The following is a 22,865-nucleotide window of genomic DNA, read 5'->3' on the forward strand; positions in this document are numbered from 1 at the left end:
CCTACATTATCAATTACATGTTGTTGTTTTTCTGAAAGATATAAACATGAAACACAACAATGGTTTTGTTGCATTATATACTAGCATAAAGAGATAAACCCAGGCTATATAAGGAACAACTTTGTAATCGTCTTGTTCGCAGACGTCACCTAAGGACGGTCATATATTGCGGAACTATTGTGAACTATATCTATTAGTGATAAGATGAAATGCTCCCAAAAGAAAATGGAATTCTGTTAAGCTGGAGATTGAATTATTATGCATTAAAATGACTAGCTATATGTCGCTGATACCTATTTTACCTTGGATATTAATCTTATGTAAGTACATATCTAGTTACATTTTACTTAAGATTAAACCTACCGTGAAAAGTAAATACAACATACTACATTCGAACTTTGTTATCTCGATGTCCTGGTTATGTCGAACTTGTTTTAGATTATTTTCGGTTTAGTTATTCATTTCTTTTTGTATTTTGGTTATATCGAATGTTCGTTATCTCGAAGAACTTCCAGAGGTCCCAACGACTTCGATATTGCGGATTTTTACTGCATTTACATATATCACGCCTCCAACATAAATGACGCAACGCCATTGGTCCAGGACTGGTCACGCGGTGACCCCATATTTTTCCATATTGGGTCAACAAATTTTCATACTACCAATATGGCGTCTTTTTTCGGTTTCGATGAATATTCCGATTAATAAATGAAACATTTAAACATGTTATCAGGTTGTCGAAGTCAAATATACGTTAAGGGGTTAGTAGGTGATCCGATATGGGTTATATGGGGCGCAGGGAACCATATTAATAAGTATGATAACAATTACAGTTTCCTTTGCCCCGTATATCCCATATCGGGTCACCTACTAACCCCATAACTTATAACGTTTTCCCAATTTTTATTAACATACACAACATATATATTGCCTATGCCTTATAACGCATAGAGTGATATGAATCTACAACTTAAAATGAAACTACAATACAATGGATAGATTGTTCAGAACATTGTTAAAGTTCACAACGTTGTTAACCTCATTGTTGTTAACCTCATTGTTGTTAACTTTCAAATCACTACTGGGACTTTAATGGATACACATATTACCTGCCGTATTTTAACACAAAATGAGAAAACTGTTTCAGCTGTTCTGGATTGAATTTAAATAGTTCATGTTTAGAAAATAATGACAATGGCCTTAATCACGTTGATAACTTTAAGAAAGTTTCTTAACAGTTGAACCTATATATAATTTGGAATACAACCTACATTCTCAGCCATTGACATTGCAGATAGGCATTCATTAAGAATTACACTTAATCATTTTAAAGGTCCGCCTACTGACAATCATTCGATACACACTCCCTGTGTCAGAGTTTGCGTTGACAATGTGTCAGCCTAAAAGTTTGAAGTCTAAGTCAGTTAGATGACCTGAAATAAGACTTTAATGATTAGCATTTTTAAAACATAAAACGTGTTCGCTATTTGTTACTATTTGTTATTGTATTACTATTGTTAAAGTATTTGCGTACGCCAATACTCTTGTAATGAACAAAATCAAAATGAGGTAAACTAAAGAATGTACAACATCACGTACCTTCCTTAAAGCTGCACTCTCACAGATTTACTTTTTATCTTTTGTCTTGTAATGAGCCGATTTTTGCGTTGATGTCTGGAAACCAGTCATATTAGATTGCTGACAAAAGGAGCAGATCGCAGTGTTCATATTTAGGTTTGAAAATTGACGTTTTGTGGCTAAAAGCGTTACTAAGAAAAATGAAAGTTTTGCAAAACAATTGAGATCTGTTCTATTGTGAGTTATCTTTTATGATTGAATTGAAGGCACTGATGCTAAAATGTGCTGATTCTGAGACAAAAAAAATAAAAGAAAGAAGAAAAAATCAAAACTGTCAATCTGTGATAATGCAGCTTTAATATAAAATAAATCAACAACTCTCGTCTGACTATTCGATGTACGAATCTCACAGTTACAAAATTCAAAGGATATATTTACACCAAATATGTAACAAAATATCAGCTATGGACATTATTAAAATGTCAGCAAATTTAATTGATCTTTGACATATATATTTTTTAATATATTGCGACCGAAATCTATTTCACCGAGTGAAAACAAAACAAAAAGCAATACAGTCCAACCCCGTTGGCTCGAACTCCAAGGAACCGGCGAACATATCACCAGCCTCGGAAATGCTTAGCTTTAGTATAAAGAAAGCGGTCCTTCACACCCAGTTCGAGCCAACGAGGAATTCGAGCTATGCGAGGTCGAGCCAACGGGGTTCGACTGTATTTTTACCAATTTCACTCGCCAAGAAACAAATTCCATGATCATGAGTGAAGTAAACTTAGAAATACAAATTATAACGCCGAAATTCAACACCTTTTCTGTTTCTTTTATGAAAAAATGGTGTTTACGTAAGAGTCTCGTGATAAGCATAATATGACGTCATTTCAGATAGTTTTAAACCGGAAGAGAAAAAGATACGCTACCTATATTAAGCAATACGGGAACCAAAACATGTAAGATGGTGGAAAATGTCAAATTAAAATGACAAGATATATTAACAAAAAGCATAGAATAAATACATGCTCTGGTGCTTATTCGCATCTCTGGAAAAAAAACAAGTGTATGTAAAGGTAACTTACTGGAGACAGATTCGTAACTAAGTTAAACTTAAACACTGTCCAATCTACAAAATAAAATTTACATAATGACGATTGGAGTTGTATGTACTAGGCATCAAATACTCAGTCATCTACGAACTTTGAAAGTGATTTTCAAACCACACCGCATAAGCAGGACACCGGTAAAACGGGGAGTGTAAAGAGTTTTACCTATCAATACAGTCAATGAACTCACTTAATAAATCTGCTTTTATCATGCTTTAAGTTTTTTCTGTGCTTCCGAATCATTTCTTTACAAGATGTATTCATACAATTAAAGTGTTTGATTTGAAACATGTGGATATTATAGGTTCTACAACAGTAGCTCAAGAGGTGTGTGAGGATCTGGACTCCGACTGTGCCACTTATGGTTCAGACTATATCTGTGTAGGGGAATATGTCGCCTGGTCAGCCATACATTGTAGGAAGTTTTGTGGAATATGCTCAGGTATATTTTATTTGATCTTGTTTTATGATTCTTATGTTATTTGTGTGTATCAAGTGTTCTGATTATATCTGCATGGTACGAGACAGCTGTTCTGACTATATCTGCATGGGACGAGACAGTTGTCATGACAATATATGCGTGGTACGAGACAGTTGTCCTGACAATATATGCGTGGTACGAGACAGCTGTACTGACTATATCTGCATGGTACGAGACAGCTGTTCTGACTATATCTGCATGGTACGAGACAGCTGTTCTGATTATATATGCATGGGACGAGACAGCTGTACTGACTATATCTGCATGGTACGAGACAGCTGTTCTGACTATATCTGCATGGTACGAGACAGCTGTTCTGACTATATATGCATGGGACGAGGCAGCTGTCCTGACAATATATGCGTGAGACGAGACAGTTGTCCTGAAAATATATGCGTGGGACGAGACAGCTGTCCCGACAATATATGCGTGAGACGAGACAGCTGTCCCGACAATATATGCGTGTGACGAGACAGCTGTCCTGACAATATATGCGTGGTACGAGACAGTTGTTCTGACTATATATGCGTGGTACGAGACAGTTGTCCTGACAATATATGCATGGTACGAGACAGTTGTCCTGACTATATATGCATGGTACGAGACAGCTGTCCTGACATTATATGCGTGAGACGAGACAGCTGTCCTGACTATATATGCGTGGTACGAGACAGCTGTCCTGACAATTTATGCGTGGTACGAGACAGCTGTTCTGACTATATATGCGTGGTACGAGACAGCTGTTCTGACTATATCTGCATGGTACGAGACAGCTGTTCTGACTATATTTGCATGGTACGAGACAGTTGTCCTGACAATATATGCGTGAGACGAGACAGCTGTCCTGACAATATATGCGTGGTACGAGACAGTTGTCCTGACAATATATGCGTGAGACGAGACAGCTGTTCTGACAATATATGCGTGGTACGAGACAGTTGTTCTGACTATATATGCGTGGTACGAGACAGCTGTTCTGACTATATCTGCATGGTACGAGACAGCTGTCCTGACAATATATGCGTGAGACGAGACAGTTGTCCTGACAATGTATGCGTGGTACGAGACAGTTGTCCTGACAATATATGCGTGAGACGAGACAGCCGTCCTGACAATATATGCGTGGTACGAGACAGTTGTCCTGACAATATATGCGTGAGACGAGACAGTTGTCCTGACAATATATGCGTGGTACGAGACAGCTGTTCTGACTATATCTGCATGGTACGAGACAGCTGTCCTGACAATATATGCGTGGTACGAGACAGCTGTCCTGACAATATATGCGTGGTACGAGACAGCTGTCCTGACAATATATGCGTGGTACGAGACAGCTGTCCCGACAATATAAGCGTGGTACGAGACAGCTGTCCCGACAATATAAGCGTGGTACGAGACAGCTGTCCCGACAATATATGCGTGGTACGAGACAGCTGTCCTGAAAATATATGCGTGGTACGAGACAGCTGTCCTGACAATATATGCGTGGGACGAGACAGCTGTCCTGACAATATATGCGTGGGACGAGACAGCTGTCCTGACAATATATGCGTGGGACGAGACAGTTGTCCTGACAATATATGCGTGGTACGAGACAGCTGTCCTGACAATATATGCGTGGTACGAGACAGCTGTTCTGACTATATCTGCATGGTACGAGACAGCTGTTCTGACTATATCTGCATGGTACGAGACAGGTGTTCTGACTTTATCTGCATGGTACGAGACAGGTGTTCTGACTATATCTGCATGGGACGAGATAGTTGTTCTGACTATATCTACTTGGAACTAGACTGTTGTTCTGACTATATATGTCTCGGACGAGACACACATCAGGGCACCAGTAGTGGTAGTCAATATACAACTTAAGTAAATCTCATGGCCATACATTATTGAATTCAATTCCTCTAGTGGTCAGTGATCCGATTAGCTACATCGTTCTTAGATCAAATTAAGACCAATATTGATTACCAGCCTAGTACTGATTTCTATTAAGGAAATGAAACTAAAAGTGATTCACATCAGCTGTAAGCTGCCTTCTCAATAGAGCTAAAACTGTAATATAAAATAACAATTATATTTCAACAGAGTCCGGATGTGTTGATAAGGTCCAGGACTGTGCGGACTACGGGGTCGATTACGTCTGTCAGGGGGAATATCTACCCTGGGCAGAGCTCAACTGTGCCAAGTATTGTAACTTATGTTCAAAGGGTAAGTCTCCGTGATGATACATTTATTTTCAGCATTTCTTTTTATAAACGTGGTATACAATATTCACTGGTTATGGATAAATCATGGGTTACATTTATTAGCATATTATGAAAGCTTTTAGCTCAACAAATATTTTTCTTACACGAATTCGTATCGTACTGAGGGTCATTTCAATAAAGATCTTGGTAGATTTTAATCGTTAATTGAAATGAATAAGTGCTATCGTTCATTATTTTGCTTTAAATTTGTGCGAGCTGAACTTCAGCAAACAATGATAATGAAAATGAAGTTTAGGAAATACATAAATTGAAAAATCGATGTATTGAAAAATCGATGTATTAAAAAATCGATTTATTGAAAAATCGATTTATTGAAAAATCGATGTTTTGCCATTTGTGATGTTAATAGAGATTAGGGATAATTGAATTTACGATTAAAATTCTTTATTGCCACGGCCCCGGACATTCATGTGTAATAAATATAAAAAGCTAAATCTACATTGTTAAACAACTTTACTCTCGACATATTTGGTTATACCATTATACCATGGTTTTGAGTTTTTTTTAAGTATCTAATCTTGTCACCCGTTAACACAGTGTATATGCAAACCATATTGTTTGTTTTGTCTGAACAGTTACGTCTACTACAACGCAATCGTCGACAACAGCAACAACACCTACAACAGTAACAACCCCAGTGAAAACAACAACGCCATCAGCGACTACTTGTAAGCTTAATGCGGTTTTTTACAATTCTAAAGAATATAAGCAAGCAAGTATATTGTTAATTCTGAGAAAATGCTAGGCATATTTGCATATCCAACTGTTGTTTCTTTAAATCACCAATTTAAGAATATACGTGATATAAGATGGAAAGTTATTACATTAGTTCTCACAACATACGAATCCACGAGCTTAAATCATAGCAACAGGTTATTTAACCCAAAAGGAATTTGTATTGTCAAATGGTGCCTAACATTTTGTCATTTTACATGTAACCGGAACACCAGGGCTAGGGGTTGATTGCTAGAAACCGTGGTGTATAGTTTTCGTTTGCAAATTACTTAGAAAAAAAAGATAATATATGTTTTTTGCAATAAATGTTAATGTTCCAATTAATCATATCTAGTGTTTTTTCGTGTTTAAAGGTGTCAAATGTAAAACCTAGCGTCAAGTTATAACATATGGAGTCTATAAGTACATTATGAAATAAATAGATATTTATTTTACTTAATATGATAAACCTATCAGCTTGTTAAATTAACATATAATTCTATAAATTGATATTAAAATATTGTTTCACTTTCAAATCAAGATATTGATATATTTATATATTATGTTATATTAAGATATTTCAATAATTAGATAGTGAAATATTGTAGATTTACATAGATTCAAAGCCAAATCGAAAAAAGATGAGGGATTATATTCAATATATAACTTAATTTAAACTTATGGTCAAACATCAATGACTTCATTCACTCTATTTGTCCGGTTCTAAATAACCAGTAATCCGATTAGCTACATCGTTCTTAGATCCAATTAAGACCAATATTGAATACCAGACGAGGTAATATTCCTTTGAAGAAATAGTTAATATATTATATATAAGTATTTTCGCCAACAAATGTCAGCCAATTCGGAAGTATGCGAGGACAAAGACAGTGACTGCGCGGATTATGGGTTTGATTATATCTGTCAAGGAGGATACGCACTTTGGTCGAAGATACACTGTAGGAAATATTGCGGATTCTGTACAGGTACGTTCAACTGGTTTGTATTTGTACGATGGCTGCATGTTCTTTTTCAGTACGTCTAAACATGGGCCGATGCTTGTTCTTGTTCAGTATATATTACCATTTCCATATATCTTTCCAGAGGATTTTACTTTGTTTTATTAAAAACCTATTAATTGTTAGCCCTTTAACACAGCATTTGCCTAGACCAATAACGCAAAGGCCTCCTCTATAACAGTGCCAATATCTATATTAGTTAGCGGCCCGTGTCGAAAATTGATATAGATGTAAAGCCCGCATTTTAAAGAATTTGATTGGCTTATAATTAAACAAGGCCAAAAATGATATAGATTCGCAGCTGGAAATTCGAAAACGGCAGCCATTTTATTTTAAAGTCAGTATTAAAACGTTAACATTTTTATAATAAATTTAGTGTTTAAACTTTGAATCCTTTAAGTGCATGAAGTTATTTAATGAAATTGTCAATAAATAAGTGATTTGACATTGGCCCTGTTATTTGTCCACAGGACAGTCGTATCGTCAAATAACAGGGTCAATATCAAATAATTTATTTATTATCATATAGCATGGAATTCGTTACCATTTTGTTTAGAGAAAAAATGCTTGCCTTACAAATGAGCTTAAGACACTGTTTTGCCTGCTGCGGAGTGACAACAAATAAATCGTTAATCTGATTTGAAGATATTTTTCCATCAAAGATTAAACAGACCCCAATTTCTCGAAACATCTCCATGGATTATCACGATAAACTATTTTTTATTTAGTAAAGTCAAGATTAAGTAGAAAATTGACATAATGAAGTAAGTTCGTTAGGCTTAATGACATTGGATAAATTAGGGCCAGAGAATGAAATAAATATAAGATCAATAAATTATGATTTGGACATCGCTTCACTCGATGTCTATACAGTGTATTATAAGCCCAAACCCCTTGAAATAACTTACACCCCTCAAACATTTATTAATGTTAATATGAAGCTAGAGTTTATTCTAAATAAGCGGAATAGTTTAATTCTAATAATATATGTGTTTTTTGTTCAACCCCTAAGGTGTACAACCGTGTGAAAACAAGGATACCGACTGTGCTGATTATCCATTTGAGTACATCTGTACTGAGGAATATAGACCCTGGTCGTCCATACATTGTGCGAAGTATTGTAACTTTTGCCCAACCGCAGGTAAAGCTCAATTTGCTTCATATTTTGACATTTACTTTTGACTTCATGAAGGATTCTTGACAATATGTCAAAGGGATTCTTCACAAAATGTCATAGGGATTCTTTACAAAATGACATAGGGATTCTTTAAAATATGACACAGGGGTTCTTGACAATATGACATAGGAATTACAATATGTATTAGAGATTCTTGACAATATGACAAAAGGATTCTTGACAATATGACATAGTGGTTCTTGACACTGTGACATAGGTATTCCTGACAAAATATCACAGGTATTCTTGACAATATGACAGAGTTATTACAGTATGTCATATAGATTAGTGACACTATGACACAGGGATTCTTGACAATATGACAGAGTACTTACAATATGTCATATAGATTAGTGACACTATGACACAGGGATTCTTGACAATATGACAGAGTAATTACAATATGTCATATAGATTAGTGACAATATGACACAGGTATTCTTGACAATATGACATAGGTATTCTTGACAATATGACAGAGTAATTACAATATGTCATATAGATTAGTGACATCATGACATAGGTATTTTTGACAATATGACAGAGTAATTACAATATGTCATATAGATTAGTGACACTATGACACAGGGATTCTTGACAATATGACAAAGTAATTACAGTATGTCATATAGATTAGTGACACTATGACACAGGGATTCTTGACAATATGACAGAGTAATTACAATATGTCATATATATTAGTGACACTATGACACAGGTATTCTTGACAATATGACAGAGTAATTACAGTATGTCATATAAGTTAGTGACACTATGACACAGGGATGCTTGACAATATGACAGAGTAATTACAGTATGTCATATAGATTAGTGACACTATGACACTGGGATTCTTGACAATATGACAGAGTAATTACAATATGTCATATAGATTAGTGACACCATGACATAGGTATTCTTGACAATATGACAGAGTAATTACAGTATGTCATATAGATTAGTGACACTATGACACAGGGATTCTTGACAATATGACAGAGTAATTACAATATGTCATATAGATTAGTGACACTATGACACAGGGATTCTTGACAATATGACAGAGTTATTACAATATGTCATATAGATTAGTGACACTATGACACAGGGATTCTTGACAATATGACAGAGTAATTACAATATGTCATATAGATTAGTGACACTATGACACAGGGATTCTTGACAATATGACAGAGTAATTACAATATGTCAAATAGATTAGTGACACCATGACATAGGTATTCTTGACAATATGACAGAGTAATAATTACAATATGTCATATAGATTAGTGACACTATGACACAGGGATTCTTGACAATATGACAGAGTAATTACAATATGTCATATAGATTAGTGACACTATGACACAGGGATTCTTGACAATATGACAGAGTAATTACAATATGTCATATAGATTAGTGACACCATGACATAGGTATTCTTGACAATATGACAGAGTTATTACAATATGTCATATAGATTAGTGACACTATGACACAGGGATTCTTGACAATATGACATAGGAATAACAAAATGTCTTAGAGATTCTTGACAATATGTCAAAAGGATTCTTGACAATATGACATATTGGTTCTTGACACTTTGACATAGGTATTCCTGACAATGTATCACAGGTATTCTTGACAATATGACAGAGTTATTACAATATGTCATATAGATTAGTGAAAATATGACATAGGAATAATTGACAATATGACATAGAAATTCTTGACAATATGTTATAGAGATTCCTAACAATATGACATAGAAATTCTTGACAATATGTCATAGGTATTCCTAGAAATATGTCATAGGTAGTGTTGACAATATGACATAGGAATTACAATATGTCGTAGGGATTCTTTACATTATGACATAGGGATGATTGACAATATGACATAGGGATTCTTGACAATATGTCATAAAGATTCATGAGAACGTGTCATAGCGATTCTAGACAATATGACGTTGGGATTTTTGCCAAAGTCATAGGAATTAAAATATGTCATAGAGATTCTTGACAGTATGACATAGGGATTCTTCACATGTGACATAGGGGTTATTGACTATGAGACATAGGGAGTCTTCACAATGTGACAAGGTATTCTTGACAATATATTATAGGGGTTCTTGACAATTCGACATAGGGATTCTTGACAATATGACATAGGGATTCTTGACAATATTAGATAGGGTATCTTAACAATAAGTCATAGAGATTTAAGACAATACTTCATAGGTATTCTTGACAATATTTCATAGGGATTCTTCTCAATGTGGCATAAGGATTCTTGACAATATGTCATAGAGATTCCTGAGAATATTTCATAGAGATTACTGACAATATGACATAGGTTTTCTTGTCAATATGACATAGGGATTCTTCACAATATGTCATAGGTATTCCTGACAATATGACAAAGGGATTCCTCACAATATGACATAGGGATTCTGGACAATATAACATAGGGATTTCTCACAATATGTCAAACGGATTCTTGACAATATGACAAAGGGATTCTTCACAATACGTCATAGGGATTATTAACAATATGTATTAGAGGTTCTTTACAATATTACATAGGGATTCTTTACAATATTACATAGGGATTCTTTACAATATGCCAAAGGGATTCTTTAAAATATGACATAGGTATTCCTGACAATATGACATAGGGATTTCTCACAATATGACATAGGGATTCTTGACAAAATGACAAAGGGATTCCTCACAATATGACATAGGGATTCTTGACCATATGACATAGGGGTTCTTCACAATATGTCATAGGGATTCTGGACAATTTGACATAGGGATTCTTCACAATATGACACAGGGATTCTTGTCAAAATGTCATAGGGATTATTAACAATATGTCATAAGGATTCTTGACAATATTACATAGGGATTCTTTACAAAATGACATGGTGATTCTTGACAATATGTTATAGGTATTCCCGACCATTATATACACATTCAGTCGGTTCAAGGATGCGATTGCAGTATTTCTTTTTTCATGATAATCCATAGTTCGTATGAAAATTGCCCTTAATTATTATTTAGTAAGAGTGTTTAGTGCAATGAATGCCAGGTTTTACACATTTGTTATCGAAATGAAGTAATAAATACGTCCAGTCTTTAAGTCTGTATCTGTTGATATGATGAATGTTGAATCACGTTAAAATTAACACAGAAATAAGCCAATGGAAAGACCACCAGTGAAATGTCCTCGAAATGCTTAACAAAAATGTGATAGTTTGGTGTTTGCTTTTCAGAAACACAAACAACAAGAATGACCACACCAGCTATTACTTCTACAGTGTCAGCTCCCCCAGGTATGGCCAGTTCTTATATTTACATTCATATTATAAGTATCCAGAAACTAACGTGGGATGGCACAGGGTCATTGTTTGATTGCTTTACACAATTTTGCTCATAGCTTCGTTCGACAGCAGTCTGGAACTGTGCATTTATCAAGGCTTCCAAATGTTGCCACTGTATTTATGTATATAGTGCTGGTTTATTAATAAACCACATTGATATAAATTGTACATACATTTTTGATTAAGTTTGTATAAGTTTACCGAATGTAAAATGTTTTTTAAAATTAGGGTTAATTTTGTACATGATTTTAATTTGTTTCCAAATGTTATATCTTTGTGGTTTGTTAATGATCTGAAGGTATGGATAATTAGTTAAAATTTAGTACTTATAAGTTGATTAAATGTGACATGCTCATAAATGAGGTATTTTCGCCGGTCCCTTTCATTTCGAGCGAACGGGGTTCTACTGTACATAACACTTTTGAAGTGGTTTTAAGGTCAACATACTATAATGTGTTTTGTCATTAAACTGGACATACATGCTCCTGAGTATATTCCATGCTTGCTCGTACTATTAAGATGGCTTTGAGATATGTGTATCAGTAAGTAACTCTATACTGCCATCAGCTGTATTAATCATTTCCATCATTTTGACGTAGTGTCGAACCCCGTTGGCTGGAACTCCAAGGGATCGGCGTAAAACACCTCGAGCCTCGGAAAATTCGAGCCAAGCGGGAGTGCTTAACTTCAGTATATAGAAATCGGTCCTTTACATCTATTTCGAGCCATTGAAGATTTCGAGCCAAGCGTGTTCGAGCCAACTAGTTTTGACTGTATATACATGTCCTAATAATGTTCGTATCCTTAGCTGAACTCTCTACTACACCAGCTGCTAAATGTGAAAACACTGACGGTGATTGTGAAACGTACAATTTCGCATTTCTCTGTACCGGAGACTACAAAGATTGGGCCAAAATTCACTGTCGCAAGTTTTGTGGCGTGTGCGAAGGTGAATACGTTCATTAATAGAAATTACTATTAAATTGGTGCAGGATGACATTTATTTTCATTTTTTTCTTATATGACTATCACACCGTTGAGTATGAGTTCATGTTCTTTCTTATTGCTTACGTAACTACGTTGGGTTCATTCTGTTCTAACAGCATCTGTTAGTGTTTTCAGAAAATTGAGTTTAAAGTTTAAAGTTGTTATAACTTTTTTGTTTGTAAACTCACCAAATCTTTACAGAGCCTTTAAAATGCAATATGTCGATGATGCATTTATTGATTTTTTTTAAATATTTTCTTTTAAAAATAAACGAAAATGACCAAAAATGTAACTTTATTGTTAAGATCAATGCTTTCATACTGTTATAATTGAGATAAAACGGTATATGTATGTGATATCGTACATACATTTATGTTTTTAGCTGTGTCTGTCAAGTGTTCCAACCTGGTTTAGGTTATAAGCATTTTGGATTTGCTAAAGAAATGACAAGTTATGAGAGCGAGAGATTTTGAGTTGGAATATAATGTAATATTGAATAATTCTTTTAATTTGACCACCTGACTGTTCTAAGTCAAACTAGACGATAGAGCTTGAAAAGACAATACCATGCAGAGAGATAAATTTCTCTCTTTGAACCCAAAACACCCTTAGAACAGTCTGGAAACCAAGCGAAGATATACATGTGTTTCTAGACGTACCACGAACATGCTCGTAATAAGTCTGCTGTTTCATAGGTGAATGTTATACAACGACACCATAGGTATGAATAAAAGCCGTGCTCGGACACTACCGGACTGATACGCAAATACAGACCCCACTTCAACATTTTTATTTGAAATACAGACCCCACTTCAACATTTTTATTTGAAATAGAGACCCCACTTCAACATTTTTATTTGAAATAGAGACCCCACTTCAACATTTTTATTTGAAATAGAGACCCCACTTCAACATTTTTATTCGAGTCCAATACAATTTAAGGGCAGCGGAAAAAGAATGGGTGGGCGGGAATGAAAATCTAGCAAATTATTTATAGTCGCCTAACATGATATTTTTGTCATTACCTAGAAACTTCACACTCTTCCACTGAAAGAGTCAACTCTTGGTTATGTTTTTTGTTAAAGTGTTTTAGATGGGATTGCCGTCTTCCGTAGTGCATCAATATTGTTATTCTTTAAACATTGGCTATCCGATAATATTCTAAATGATATTCATTACTTAGTTAAATGATACGTATCGCTTAGTAGGCCCTAGCAAGGCGGTGTTGAAAACGAGCCGTTTTTCTGTACTTTTTTAAAGTTAACAACCTGATTAACGACATCGCTGTTAACTTTTAAACGAAAACTTGGGGATAACTAAAATTTTATAAGTACAGCAGGACCAGTTTTATCAAATCCTTTTAGAAATACAGCAGACTAAAATGTATCCATTGATTCCAGAGCAGAACATATTTGAAAGTTAACAACGATAACGTTGACAACGTTATTAATTTTAACAAAGTTCTGAACAATCGGCCCAATGTAGAACCCTGAGAGACAGCTATGTCCGGTTGGCTGATTCTTCATTTCTCGTCATTTGACTGTTGATAGTGTGTTTGGAATAATCGATTCCTATAAAACACTTACACAATTCTTCATTTATCATTTCAATAAACCCGTGTATTATGCTTACCAGCCGTTTTCTTAACAAGTAAACATACAGGACAGCACACAGAACAGGACAAAGGACAGCAGACATTGATTGTTTTATTGTTTGTGAAAGCCATTTATCACGGTGCCGTGCCCAATATATGTTTACGTTAAAAACAAATTAGTAAACATACGGACAATTAAATGTTTGAGGGGTGAGTGGATAAGCAGATTCGCATCTTCGGTTACTGTAGAATGAAACATTTTGTTAAACATTATGAAAGTTCTGTATTAATTATATATGTAACCCTACACTGAAATTTACAGAAACAACAACAATAACAACAACAACAACAACAAAAGTAGCAACATCATCAACAACAGCAACAACAGAAGAAGTATGTGAAGACATAGACAATGACTGTTATACCTATGGCCACAATTACATTTGTGTTGAAGAGTTTAGTCCATGGTCAATGATACACTGTCGCAAATACTGTGGATTTTGCAAAGGTAATTTTGACATTCACTGTGAGTTATGTTTCATCATTTTCGGGATTATAAGTAAACCAAAACGAGGTATCTTTTTCGTTTAAAATGATTAACTTAATCAAGTTTAAATAGGACCAACTTAACATCGTTTGTCAAGATGATTATTTTCAATTTAATTCAACGACTGGGCAAGGGGGTCCCGTGCCCCCACTGAAGAACACCATTTTGTTTTCTGCATGAATTTAAATAATATTTGTTAATAAATGATATCTGAAGTTTCATATTTTTGGACCCAGAAAAATATCATTTCCAATGATGCTTGTAATTTTAAGTGAGGTGCATCTTTTAAAAAATCGGGTAATTTTCACTTTTTGGCGGCCATATTGGCTGCCATCTTGAATTTAAAAATAAAACTTAAGAAATCACTTCATCAATATTTTAAATAAAAAAAGGTGTTTTTTTTCGAGAACACCGGCCCGTTGTACCTACTTCACTAATGTTATGTTATTGATGTTGCATAATACTGACTACTGATACTTCAAATACACAGACCCTATTTGCGAAAACGTGGACCCAGACTGTGACACGTACGGCAGGGAGTACATTTGCAACGAGGAGTTCAAGGAATGGTCCTCCATACATTGTGCAGAGTTTTGTGACTTGTGCGATGTTAATGGTATGTGTTTCTAGTCCTTCGGGATTATAATTATCTTCCATGGGTGCGGGTGTAAGATAGGTTCAACCCGAGCGTAGTTTTTTTTTCTCGGAGGCGAGTTTTACCGAGTCTTTGCAAAACATCCTTATCGAGGGTTGAAATGAATCTATCTTACCCGAGCAGCCATGTTAGATGCCTTTTGTCCCACCTCACATAAACAAAATTCAAGTAAAAATGAATTTTTTCGCTGTAACTATTTTGTATGTATTGAAAAACAATAGTTCCATTCGGCTACTTTTTATCTTTGCCTGTTGTCAAGATAAGGATTTCAAGAACGGACAAATGCTGGGGTCTACTTATCTGGGGTAGGAGAAAATTAAATATAACTTAATGAATCATGATTAATAAACACATGCAGCTCATATTAGAAACCTTATATTAGTCGTTGTGTTTTTTAGAAAATTAATTAAAGAAATATTTGGCGTGAATGATACTTGTATGTAAATAACCTGGCTTTATATTATTTTAAACTTCTCAACATGTTTTGGAAGGCTAGCGGTTCTTCAAGGACATAAGTATTATTTATAGCAGAACAACTATAGTGCTAGTATAAGAAATATAATCAAATGTACGTAAACGGAAACTTTGCTTTTGGTACTTGCACGTGTATATTTAGTTTGTGTATGTACACGTTTTAGATTAGGCATTGACATGTATTCAATATTATATAATAGATATATGTTTAAAACCTAAATGCCATGTTTTATATAGCATTATGTTACACACGAATTAAAATTTTGGTATAAATGATCTATATGAACAAATGGTAAGCATGTTGTTTAATGTTGTTGTTGTTTTTAAATAAGGTTTACTCGATAAACAACAATTTTGCATAGAAAACTCGTTTTCATACAAGCAGCTTTATTCTTTAACTAGTGTTTGTTCATTTAGGAGTTAAATACCAGTTTGATATCTAAATCCACAAATCAACGCTACCATGTCATGTGCTGCAAGCATACATAATTCCACCTGTCCTAAAAATGCCGAATAATTGACCCTTACACTTTATCACACGAGGGGCGTTCAAAATACAATGCAACTGTCATAAGCATTTCAATATATATATGTCTACTTAAATTCTACGAATTCCTATTCAAAAATACCCAATTCCACCTGTTCTGGTGTTTTAGGATCTAACAGAATCTTTAATAGTGTTCCATAAATCACGTTCTGGTACAATACAAAAAATATAAGAGTATATTTAGAGGAGTGCGTTATGTATCTTTATCTGCTTGAATATACCCAAACGTTGATATATTTTTACTATTACCAAATTTGCATTCTTATAATGAACGACCTTCGTAGTTTAGGATAAAATAAAAATCGATCTATTTTCTGAACTATAACCAAAATTGCATTCTACTGTATAATGCATCTCGTATGTTAGGATCAAATAAAAATATTATTATATTTTCTGAACTATAACCAAAATTGCATTCTACTGTATAATGCATCTCGTATGTGAGGATCAAATAAAAATATTATTATATTTTCTGAACTATAACCAAAATTGCATTCTACTGTATACTGCATCTCGTATGTTAGGATCAAATAAAAATTGATCTATTTTCTGAACTATAACCAAAATTGCATTCTACTGTAAAATGCATCTCGTATGTTAGGATAAAATAAAATCGATCTATTTTCTGAACTATAACCAAAATTGCATTCTACTGTATACTGCATCTCATATGTTAGGATCAAATAAAAATTGATCTATTCTCTGAACTATAACCAAAATTGCATTCTACTGTATAATGCATCTCATATGTTAGGATCAAATAAAAATCGATCTATTTTCTGAACTATAACCAAAACTGCATTCTACTGTATAATGCATCTCGTATGTTAGGATCAAATAAAAATCGATCTATTTTCTGAACTATAACCAAAATTGCACTCTACTGTATAATGCATCTCGTATGTTAGGATCAAATAAAAATAATATTATATTTTCTGAACTTTAACTAAAATTGCACTATGTAATGAATGCACCTCATATGTTAGGATTAAATTGAATCCTTTGTTTTTAAACTTGGATATAATTTGTGTTTCCGAAGAGTCATCTTTCGAGGATATAGTTTACACGAAGAACTCCTCATTATTTCTCCTTTTCGACAGATTGAAAGGGAGACAAACTGTATTTACCTTTTTTTACCTTGTTCTTCTTTTATTTAGCCAGATTTTGTTAGGAGCAGAACTACTCGAAGGAATTGATTGAAAATTGGTACATTTAATATACTGATGTGAATGTGTGCGTCTTGCAAAACATCATAACACTGGGTTACTTGATTGCAAAGTCATCTTCCCTTGTTCTTGTGCTATAATTTAAACTATGTCACCGCTTCGTCAAAATAAAAACGACTTGAAGCAATTGGTTGAAACTTGGTACATATATAGATAGCAAAGTGAAGTTTTGCGCCCTGCAAAAATTATAACTCTGGTTAAAAACTGTGTATTGTCAATGAATCGATATGTGATGATACGTTAATTGTCTTTATCATAATCGTTTTTGTAGCTACTACAACAATCGCGGCAACAAGCACAACTACTCAGACAATAACAAGTTCACCAGCCCCAGCAACGACTTCTACCACAAACGCTACTACTACAACAACAGCACCGACAACAACGAAAACCACGACAGTTCCAACAACAACCACAACTAAAGCAACAACAACACCAACACCAACCAAAACCACGAGTGTTCCAACAACAACTACAACTCAACCAACAACGACAAAAAACATTCCTACAACCACAACCACAGCTTCCTCAACAACTAGGACTACACCGACAACAACTACAACAAGAACAACCATTCCTACTACTACAACCACCACTACCTCCACCACTACAACTACACCGACAACAACGACTACAACAATGCCTACTACGACAACGACAACCGAACCTACCACTACCACTACTGTTGATCCAAGTATGTATAATAACCATTTTATCATACTATAATCTCAAAGAAAACTGTGTTTCATAATATGTGGCCAAGGATGCCTTTATTAAGGTACAATGCCATAAACTATGCAGGTATGTTAAAGTCACACTCTAATTCGAAATCAATACATACGAATGCATAACAAACATAGATTTTGAGTGATAAACCTTTTACTACTTACTAAACAATGCATTTATTGAAACTTTAAATTAATGATAACAAGATTGTGACAGTGTATTTAATAGCTGAAAACGTCAAAATATTAAATGATTGGTGAATGCTAAAAGATTGACTTCGATCTTCTATTGTCTTATAAGATAGAAATAACGTGATTTCTGCAACTTTCTTTCAAATTAAACACGGTATCCTTCATGAGAACCATTGTTTTCAACATGTATTCATCCTCTTTGGTATATTAAAAATGTATTAATTGTGGTTAATTTTATTAGGGAGTGAGAGTGCATCTTAAGGGGAATGTTAGTGTGATCAATAGCCGTATCTTGATGACACATGTTCTTACATGCACCCGTCTTCAAACTGTTCTAACACCACACCAAACTAATGCCGTAGACATCGGATTTATCGCAGCGATTTTAAAATTATATCTCTGCGCGCGTACCTAGAACTAAATATGTTAATTCACTATTTATTGTTCTTGGCAATCATCTTTTTAGTGATTCAGTCTTTAAACACATGATTAAAACACTTACACATTTTAATCAAGCAAATTCTAAAAAACTATATCCACTGAAAGAATCGTCTTCCTCTCTGTATGATAAGTTAAATAAGGATAGGTAAAATGCCATGCTTAATAGCGCAGATTTACTTTCCTTGGAACAAATTTGCCTCGAAAACGGCGTGTAAACAGGATTGTAAATGTAAGTGTGAATAAAATACTCATGATGGCATTTAGTAGAAATGTAAAAGAAAAGTATCTCTTTAGTCTGCAATAAACATAAGATAACATATTGTTAATAGGCATTACATTTAAATATATGTGAACATATATTGTGTAATTCAGGTGCCTTGGTAGTTTGATTAAACTTCAACTACAGAACTCCTTACATATAACTTCTAGAGCTCGTGACATATAGTTGAATACTAAGAGGCAATGAGTGTAAAGGTGTGAGTCCGTGCCTTTTTACCAAAAATAGATTACCACACAGGCAATGTCAATGTGATGCAGTTTCACAATCTGCTTATCATAGCATAGATAACGCCAACATACTATGTTAATAAGGCTAGTTTGTTGGATCTATGGGACTTAAGTTGCACGGATAAATTTATGCATGTGCCGGGCACCATTACCATTCAGTTGCTATGGAACATGAGCATTCTCTCCAGCTCGACATTGCAGCTCGACATTGAATATTTGCTATATAATATCGAATGTCGAGCTAGAATTCTGTCCAGCTCGACATTGCAGCTCGACATTGAATATTTGCTATATAATATCGAATGTCGAGCTAGAATTCTGTCCTGCTCGACATTGCAGCTCGACATTGAATATTTGCTATATAATATCGGATGTCGAGCTAGAATTCCGTCCAGCTCGACATTGCAGCTCGACATTGAAGATTTGCTATATTATATTGAATGTCGAGCTAGAATTCCGTCCAGCTCGACGTTCCAGGTCGACATTAAATATCTGCTATATAATATCGAATGTCGAGCTAGAATTCCGTCCAGCTCGACGTTCCAGGTCGACATTGAAGATGTGCTATATAATATCGAATGTCGAGCTAGAATTCCGTCCAGCTCGACAATTCATCACGATATTGAATATTTCCTATATAATATCGAATGTCGAGCTAGAATTCTCTCCAGCTCGACATTGCAGCTCGACATTGAAGATTTGCTATATAATATCGAATGTCGAGCTAGAATTCTGTCCAGCTCGACATTGCAGCTCGACATTGAAGATTTGCTATATAATATCGAATATCGAGCTAGAATTCCGTCCAGCTCGACATTGCAACTTGACATTGGAGATTTGCTATATAATATCGAATGTCGAGCTAGAATTCTGTCCAGCTTGACATTGCAGCTCGACATTGAAGATTTGCTATATAATATCGAATGTCGATTGTCGATTGCCGATGGCTGAGCCAACTTCACACACACCTTTAATTGACTCTAAATATGTGAAATTGTCACGGTTCAAAACACATAAGTTTACGTTATGAAATTATTATTAAATGACAACAAAACGCATTTTTACTTTTATCGCTTCTTTGCTCGGTTCTAAGTATCAAACAAAAGTCCGATAACCAGGGGCCTTGTTCATAAGCATCTAAGTAAACATTTTTTAAACATAGTGAAAAAAATGTATTGAATTTTAAAGAGAACTTACACAGAATTTAAACTAAAGATTTGAAAATATCCAAGAAAAAATCCAAGAAATAAGATAATATAATTGTACGCCTTGGTGTACCGGAGTATGCCTTGGTTCGCCCCTTCAACCAAACGTGTGTCTTACAGTAATTGTTGGAATCATCAGGTTTTGGATCATCTCAGATATGCTTTTCATAAAACAGGAGCGTTAAGTATAAACCCTATACACACGTCGAAGGCGAGATAACTTGGCCTCAAAGCGTCCTTCTCAATTATGTCTGGATTATTTTGTTTTGAACATTGATCACTTTTCTAATGTTCACGTATTATTGCCACAGAAAATGCGTCTATTGTGCGTTATTAACATCCACATCGTATATCTGGAAATTGAAATTCTTGAAATACATACCCACGACATACGCATATTTGTGCAAGTCGCGGTTCATTTCGCGCTACATTGTCATCGCGAAATCTGACGCAGGGATTATGTCTCGGATAAGTGGGAGTTGGCAGACCTTTAAAATGCCACAAACGTTAGAATTCGTAATGCTTAAGCCTTGTACTTAAGTCTTGGCTGTAAACACTAGCGGTTTTAGAAGGGGGCTCACCCAGCGCGCGCCCCCTCTAATATCGTCCAAATTCACTTTTATATCAATGTAGGAGAGAAAAAGTTATTGAATGCACTCATAATATACCTTTTCCGACTACAAATCGTTAAACTTGTCTTAAGGGAGTACCCGCGAATCCCTTTGCAAACAATTTATGCCATATACGTTCGGTTCTGATGGAGGGGCGGCTGTCAAAAGGTTGCGCCCTTTAGTTACGTCCCCTCTAACGTCAATTCCTTGATTTGCCTCTGGTAACCGCAGGTTGTATTCTAAATACTTTTATATATTTAACATTGTTTTTCTTCTGTTACTAGGAGCAGCATGCATCAACGTGTTCACGAACTGTTCGCTCTACACTCAAGAGGATTGTCACCACTATCAAACTGAAATCTTAATGTGGGAGAACTGCCGAGGTCACTGCTTCCTGTGCCTAGGTAATCCGATGAGAACAAACGTGTTTTGCCTCTCCTAAATTAACATTTTATATGCTACAAATACTTTATTAGTCAAATGATATAGCTGAATTTCCTTAAATAAGTCATTATACTTAAAATACTATGCTATCCAATAAAGCATAAAGCAAAATATGATTTTCCATAGCATCTGTCGTACCTTGCGCGGATGAAAATAAATGCTCATTGTTTCTCTGATTGTAATACGAACAGTAAATTTATTTGTTTTCTGCTTATTTTTTTCAGAACCGCATCCTACGCTAACGACAACCACAACCACAACCACTACAACTACGACTACCGACCCTAGTATGTGAAAAACGCTTAAACAATACGTTCATCTTATGCTAATGCATCAGTCAATTGTAACCACGCCCCCAACCAGGTATTACCTCCCAAATGGCCCGCAGTGCCGAATGAATGCGGTGGTTTTGCTTTCGGGGTACGGGAGCATTTGACGGGGATTTTACCAGCAGTTTGTCCCCGTAGGACTGAGATTTTACCTTGGATGGGCTGGACCGACAGTCAAAGTCCCCGCTCCTCCCCGAGCCTGGAGGGGGGGGACGTGGTTACAGTTGACTGGTGCATAATAATGGTGAATTGGTTGTATCGGAATAATGATAGTCTAGATTTTGACAATATCATTCCATTAGTGAAACTATTTATGTCCGAATATATCAATGAAGCCATCTTGTTGAGATTTGATAAACAATTACGTTGCTTTGCAAAATGTATAAAATACAGAAACCGTACAAGCGCTTTCTTTCATAGGATCCTCTTGCGGAAACAGTTACTCGGATTGCTCGCTATATCCATTAGAAGACTGCCACAAACCGGATACTATGGGTGACATGTGGGACAATTGTAAAGGATATTGTAATCTGTGCTTAGGTGAGGTGAAACACTTGAACTGGGGTATGCCATACACGTATAAATGCACTAATAACCCTCATTGTGACGATTGATCAGATATAGATAACTTAAATGTAGTAT

At 35.1% G+C, this 22,865-nt stretch overlaps 1 protein-coding gene across 1 annotated transcript; it reads left to right on the plus strand.

Annotated features, from left to right (window-relative positions):
• Window positions 1-221: 221 nt before the first annotated feature.
• Window positions 222-22,189, plus strand: LOC128223262 (integumentary mucin C.1-like). Its single transcript, XM_052932553.1, has 13 exons — window positions 222-320; window positions 2,998-3,135; window positions 5,263-5,385; window positions 6,020-6,112; window positions 7,019-7,144; window positions 8,190-8,318; window positions 11,632-11,691; window positions 12,548-12,688; window positions 14,643-14,828; window positions 15,358-15,483; window positions 18,041-18,463; window positions 21,735-21,854; window positions 22,119-22,189. The coding sequence occupies exons 1-13, from the start codon at window positions 269-271 to the stop codon at window positions 22,187-22,189; spliced, it is 1,788 nt and encodes a 595-aa protein (XP_052788513.1). The 5' UTR covers window positions 222-268.
• Window positions 22,190-22,865: the final 676 nt, after the last annotated feature.

The sequence above is a fragment of the Mya arenaria genome, chromosome 17 (assembly GCF_026914265.1).
Source record: "Mya arenaria isolate MELC-2E11 chromosome 17, ASM2691426v1".
Classification (NCBI taxonomy): domain Eukaryota; kingdom Metazoa; phylum Mollusca; class Bivalvia; order Myida; family Myidae; genus Mya; species Mya arenaria.

What these genes read in the sequence shown, in the direction of transcription:
- LOC128223262 (XM_052932553.1), top strand. Translation starts at nt 269, where the DNA reads ATGACTAGCTATATGTCGCTGATACCTATTTTACCTTGGATATTAATC. An exon ending in GTTTTGTGGAATATGCTCAG is followed by an intron (nt 3,136 to 5,262) that starts GTATATTTTATT and finishes ATATTTCAACAG; the next exon opens with AGTCCGGATGTGTTGATAAG. An exon ending in TTGTAACTTATGTTCAAAGG is followed by an intron (nt 5,386 to 6,019) that starts GTAAGTCTCCGT and finishes TTGTCTGAACAG; the next exon opens with TTACGTCTACTACAACGCAA.